Source organism: Cannabis sativa, chromosome 1 (assembly GCF_029168945.1).
Source record: "Cannabis sativa cultivar Pink pepper isolate KNU-18-1 chromosome 1, ASM2916894v1, whole genome shotgun sequence".
Lineage (NCBI taxonomy): Eukaryota > Viridiplantae > Streptophyta > Magnoliopsida > Rosales > Cannabaceae > Cannabis > Cannabis sativa.
Window position 1 is genome coordinate 57295135 of NC_083601.1, and position 6550 is coordinate 57301684.

General features: G+C 33.2%; 1 protein-coding gene across 1 annotated transcript; it reads right to left on the reverse strand.

Moving 5' to 3' along the window:
• Positions 1–259: 259 nt before the first annotated feature.
• Positions 260–2570, reverse strand: LOC115706873 (uncharacterized). Its single transcript, XM_030634631.2, has 4 exons — positions 2183–2570; positions 1492–2067; positions 1142–1358; positions 260–1047 (listed from the first exon to the last, which is right to left on the reverse strand). The coding sequence occupies exons 2-4, from the start codon at positions 1602–1604 to the stop codon at positions 622–624; spliced, it is 756 nt and encodes a 251-aa protein (XP_030490491.2). The 5' UTR covers positions 1605–2067; positions 2183–2570; the 3' UTR covers positions 260–621.
• Between the last annotated feature and the right edge of the window lie 3980 nt (positions 2571–6550).

The following is a 6550-nucleotide window of genomic DNA, read 5'->3' on the forward strand; positions in this document are numbered from 1 at the left end:
CATATTTGATGTTGAGAAACATCGTGATAGGCTTGTTGTGTTGTTCTATAAGTATGCTCTCATGAAAGAAGTGGATTTTATTGATAGTGAAGATGAGGCTCCTCCAAAGGGTCCAAAGAAGAATTTTTTTTACTTATCTCTTTGTTGTTTTTGGAAATAGTACTTTTTTATTTAGCTTTTGTTTTTTCTATTACCAGATTATGTTCATAATCATAGACAAGTTGTTATTTCTATCATGTATTTTTTTTATTGAAATTGATTTTATTTTTGTTACTAGTTTTGGATTTTTATTTTTTATATTCAGTTTAACCCACGAAAGCATATCATTAACAACCTTATTGCAACCATCATACAAACGACTAACCTTCCATTTTAATCACTTTATGTAATTTTGTTGGTTCATATTAATTTCAACTTTCTTGCACTCATTTAATTTTTTAACTATAATATTTGATGTTTTTTGTATATTAATGATAATAATATCAATTCTCTATTATCAATATATGTCCACATAAAAATTTTCAGTTAAAAAAAACGTAACAACCAATAGTAATATTCAGTATGTTTTTCTAAATGTTTCAGTATAGTTGTTTTTTGGTTGATGTATAGTTGTTTGTACTTCTATGTTGTAATTCTTCTGCATGTCTTTTTGTTATGTCCTTTTTGTCCACACTTGCCACACTTGTTTTGTTTCTTTGTTTCCCAAGCTGCTGCCATTTTTCTTTTCCTCGGCCTTCCAGACTTGATTCTTTCTTTTGGAGGCAACACTATGATGTGTTCAAAAAAATCTGGTAGTTCCCATTCTCTAACGTTTCCAACTGGGTATACTGTTTCTTCATATGTTTGCAGCCATGCTTTTGATGTGTAGTATTGTGCACAGTAGTTGTATGTGTTTATGTTCAAGTCCTTCATGACGGCGACTGGATGGTTACATGACATTTCATTTTTTTGAAATCTGTTGCATGTGCACGTCTTGTCCTTCAAGTTTACTATTCTTGTTTTGTCTTCATCTATCACCTCAAATAGGTTTTGGTTTGCTGGTTTCACCTGCATGTTTTTAAAGCAACTTTAAAACAACCAAAAAACTATGGAAAAACAACTATTTTCAGTTTGCTGTATGCGAATAATAATATCAACTTACTGTTAGTCGCAATGACTGCACATAGTTCCCTATGAGTTTTTTCTCAGATGATGGTGTCAGCCTTGTTGTGCATTTTTGTGCCTCCTTTCTATTATTGTATGTCCACTCTTGCATTTGTGCCCTCAAGCACTCCATTAATGTTGTGACTGGTGTTTCCCTTTCTGCTAAATTTGCTGAGTCCAGTGCCTCAGCTATGTTTGATGTCATGGTAGAGTACCTATCATTTAGACAGTTTCTATCATAGTTCCATTTTTTTAAAAACAACTCAAATGCAACGTAAAAACAACGCAAATACAACGCTGTAAATATCTGAATATGTAAATTATGTTATCCTTTTTATTTGTTTTTACCTGCTGTTTTTTGAATGATACCTTGACCATTTTTCATGGCCAATTTTTTCCAGGTACGGTCTTATGCGCTTATCCAAGTTGTCTAGCTCCCTCATATGGATTTCAAACTCCATTTCTGTGTAAGCTTTTGCGGCTGCAAAGAATGGAGCTCTGAAATGCTTTGCATTTTTTTTTTTTTGAATTTTGTTTTGAGGTTGGACAAGAGGTGGAAGATGTAGTAGCCATGTGTTATTTCAGGGAACACTTTCCTAGTTGCTTTGATGATGCTTTCATGTCTGTCTGATATTAGGCATTGATATTCTCGAACCCCGAATGCTTCTTTTATTTTTTTTAAGAACCACACCCATGATTTATCGTTCTCAGAATCAACTATGCAGTATGCAAGCGGAAAATTTTTTGATTCTGCATCTTGTGTGTTGGCAGTGAGCAACGTGCCTCCATACGCGACCTTTAGGAATGTAGCGTCAACAACGATGATTGGTTTGCAGTTTGGCCAACCTTTTATAGCAGCATTCAATGCAACAAATGCATATTTGAAACTATCATCATCTTGTTTCTCTATGTCAATTATCGTTCCTGAATTTTAATCAAATAGTATTTTTCAAACAACTGTTACGCAACTAAATAGCAACGCAAAAACAACGTTTTCATTTCAACAAATATTTTTGAACTAAAATATTTTATTTTTTACCTGGATTTGTTTTTTGTAGCATTTCCATGTAGCTGAGTTTGTGCTCGCTCTTTACTACGCCATGCTTTCATGTAATTCATCTTTATTTTGTATTTGTCTTTCATTTCTGCCTTTATGTCTGCCAGGCTGCACTTTGTTTTCAGGTTCAAGAATTTTGGTTTTACAAAATCTGCTATCAACTTTGATGTAGCTTGTCGTTGATCTCCAAATCTTATTGTAACCGCACATGTGTGTTCTTCTTGGTAGCTCCTTATTATGAATGATTCTGTGTTTCCATTTTTTGTAGCCTTTAAACTCCATTTGCAGTTTGTGTCCAAACACACTATGTTGTATTCTTTTGTGCAAGATTTCACTACTTTGTATTGAAATATCTTCTTGATTGCAAAGTAGCATATGTTGGAATTTATTTTACCAGGATCTTAGATCTACTCACAAGTATGTTTATTAACATCCTAAATATGAACTTTCTAAAACGATGAAATAAACACATATAAAGTTTAAGAAACCTTACATTGGGTGCAGCGGAATAATATGACTCCTTCCGTTCAGATATCTAGCCCTTGATTCCTTTCTGTAGCAGAGCATTATCAATATCTGAACCTGGATCTCTTTCTCTGAATCTTTGATGCTGAAACTCCTTTGCTGATGATCTTTCTTCACGATCTTCCTCACTATGATTGAGGTATCACTTGATGTGTGTGGGCACTACTCTAATCACTAAGAGAGGTTCGAAATATTGAGGAAGAAAAGAGAGAGAGAGTGGCGGCTAGAGAAGAGAGTGGAGGCTCAGGTTTTTCTGATTCAGAAAGTGTGTTATTTTCCTGAAGCCTTCACTATCTATTTATAGCATTCCTCTAGGGTTTGATTTGAATTATATGGCATTAAAATAATGAAAAAATCATTTAAAAAAGCTACAAAGGTGGCCGACCATACACTTAATGGATTGGGCCTTGGGCTTTGCAATTTTGCAATTTTAACACCTTTTGTATCTGATTTTCTCAAAAATGCCAATTTCCTAATTCAATCATTTAAATGCCAATTCTAACTATTTAATAACTATAAATAATTATTAAATAATATTGTCATTTATCATATTTATTAATTGAACCATACAAAGTATCATAATTAACAAATATGCCCCTATAAACTCTTTCTTTACAATTTCGCCCTTACTTAGTGAAAAATTCACAAATAGACATAGTCTAATTTGAGAATTATAATTGATTAATCAAAACCAATTACATGAGTCTTACAAGCAATATTATCTCAACTAGTGGGGGGACCATGGGTCTATATAACCGAGCTTCCAATAAGTAGATCAAGAATTTAACACTAAAATTCACTAACTTATTAATTCTTCGTTGAATCCACGCATAGAACTTAGAATTGCACTCTCAGTATATAGAATGCTCTATATGTTCCACCATATAGACACATCATTAGTTATCCATTGTTATAATCCTAATGTGATCAATTATCCTCTATATGAATGATCTACACTGTAAAGGGATTAAATTACCGTTACACCCTACAATGTATTTATTCCTTAAAACACTTGACCCCGTATAAATGATATTTCAGCTTATGTGAAATGAGTACTCCACCATTTATGTTCGTTTGGTCAAGCTCGAAGGAGATCATCCTTTGCTTACTATTCGCCGTATAGAAGCTATAGATTCCATGTTTATGATAGCGCTCCCACTCAATTGCACTACCGTGTTCCCAAAATGTACGTATCACCCTGACCTAAAAGTAGGCTTAACTAACAAATCAAAGAACACGAATAGCCTTTCAAGATTGAGCCTAATCATATCTGGATTAAGATCATTTGATCTAGGATCAACTAGGCGATATTGACTTGAATAGATTTTACGGTAAGTTTAATTAAATTTAAGTCAAAGTTCAATATCGGTCCCTTCCGATGCATACTCCATGCATCCAACCTGAGCTTTACTTTAACCAATGTTCTGGAAAGAACATAGTATTTCTCCAAATACAAGTAAACTCTTGTTGTAGATTATCATATCAGTAAAACCCTGTGTCTGATAAATCTAGGAAACTTTATTCACATAGTCATGTTTACTTTCCAATGTGTTGACGACACAATAAACAGATCAAGTATGTGAAAAGGGTTTCGTATGAATTTATACATTATGTACATATAATCATGAAATAAATCATGTGAACCATGCAACATTAAATGTTATTTACGATCTATATTAATAAGTAAATCGATTATATTGAAATGAGTTTTATTTAGGGCATAAAACCCAACAAACTCCCACTTGCACTAATATAAAACAAAAAGTGCGTTTCAAATAATCTCAACACCTTGATATACAAATCAAGTGTAGTAGTAGTAAACTCCTCGTAATAGGATCTGAAAGGTTGAATTAACCACAACCTTTTCTCCACTATTACTCTTCCTTTAATCACAAAATCATTGATAATGTGAAATTCCTCTCTATATGTCTACTCTCTTGGGATACTGGATTCTATACCTTTGGCAACTACTTTTGGTTAATCAGGAAATTAACACTAGTAGTTTAAGGCAATTTGGAATGATGCCAAAGATGTATAGAACTTTCCTTAGACTGAATAAGTACCTTTCCTGCAACCTTAACATTCAGTCCCTCTCTGGTAGACCTAGAGACTTCAGATAGGTTTTTACACTTCTCCAAAATCACTATTCCACCCCAGGAGTAACCACCATCTTACCAGAAAGATTTACTAGCACAAAGGCAAATTTCGAAATCTGATATGGTGTAGTCTAAGAGTTTTAAACACACCCTTATAGACTAACATATAGTTCCTCTTCTTAATCTTAAAATTTACTTGATTGTCTTCCAATGTTCTTCTCCTGGATTAATCTGATACCTACTCATTACTCCCACTCAACAGCAGATGTCTGGTCTAAGGCATACAAAAGCATATCTAAGACCTCTCACTGTTGATATAAGAAATTCTTTCATGGCTTTATCTTTTTCCGGAATAGTTAAGACTTTTCCTTAGATAAATAAAATCTATACCTAAGAAGTTGTGAAGCTTCTATAGATTGCCATTAGAAAGAAAATGCTTCAGCATTTTACTAAAGTAAGTTGCTTGCATTAGAGTAAGTAATTACCAGGTATACCACAAGCCATAGGTTTAGATAAACTCAAACCTGTAATACTAGGAACAGGAAGTTTTGTTAAGTCCATTGAATAGACTTATAAACGAAAATTTCCTTTTATGTCCTTGTAATAGAAAACTTTAGGTTACTCCATGTGAATGGATTAAACCATAGTTCTATTGGCTTTCTTCTTAGTTTCTTATCTTGACAATCCATTACTTGTTTAAACTCACAATGGATTTTAATCACTAGTGTCTCCCAAATCATAAGAAGGTGAGTTCCTAGAAACTCTCCCACTACGACAAGGTACCGTGAATTATGTCTAAGAAAACTAAATGGTATTGATCTCTTCGGTTGTGACAAGACAACAGAGGCAGTGGGATCATCATATGTCATATAAGATGATAGAACACTTTTGGAATCAAGAATTAAATATCTCCTTTATTTGCTACTTGTTTTTCAGACTTAGTCATTTTCTTAGAAAAGTAGTATTTGTTTGAACAAACACTTTCTTATCTATTGACAATGGGATGGTCCACCCCTAATCATTTAGAATAGCTAACAAACCATGGTTAACAGTTCTAGCTTTTCTTAAGATTTTGATTAGGTCATCCATGAATCTGGTAATGATTTACGTTAAGTATACAACCATTACATCATTCTGAAATTGTATTATTATAGAAGGAATTAGGCAACGACTAGTAACTAATCATCAACATGCAACTCGAAATTTCTTGGGAGGTAAGTTTGGATATAATTCAAAAATCAATTTAATGATCTTTGAACTGCATATCTACTAACTATTTCTCCACCCCTATCAGTTCGCAAGATCTTTAACCACTTACCTTAATGGTTTTAACCATTGCTAGAAATTAATGAAATTTTTCAAACATTTCAAATTTCTTTGCATAAGGTATAATCTAGAGTTATCGTTTTAAGAATACAACGAAAAACTCATATCCACCCCTGAATGTACATTCATCTGCGAATGAGATGAACTACTTTCAGTGGATATAGGCATATTAACTCTTTGCAGAGATTGATCTTGTCAAATCCACTATGAACAAGATACAAATGCCATAGATTAAGAAAATGTGGTAGTGTCTATGATGACATAGGTTTAGTTACATCAAAGAGTTCTTAGAATACTTCAAGTGGATCCTGGTCACAGAATACCTAACTCACATTCCATACAGTTTTAATCCATTAATAAAAGATGGATATTAAACACTTGAGAAAGTGTAACTGTATTGTAT

Bases quoted from the DNA above. Each gene is read 5' to 3' on its own strand.
- LOC115706873 (XM_030634631.2), bottom strand. From the start codon at position 1,604: ATGGAGTTTGAAATCCATATGAGGGAGCTAGACAACTTGGATAAGCGC. The intron at 1,359-1,491 runs GTAAAAACAAAT...TCTAAATGATAG, and splicing joins TATCATTCAAAAAACAGCAG to GTACTCTACCATGACATCAA. The intron at 1,048-1,141 runs GTAAGTTGATAT...AAAAACATGCAG, and splicing joins TGCAGTCATTGCGACTAACA to GTGAAACCAGCAAACCAAAA.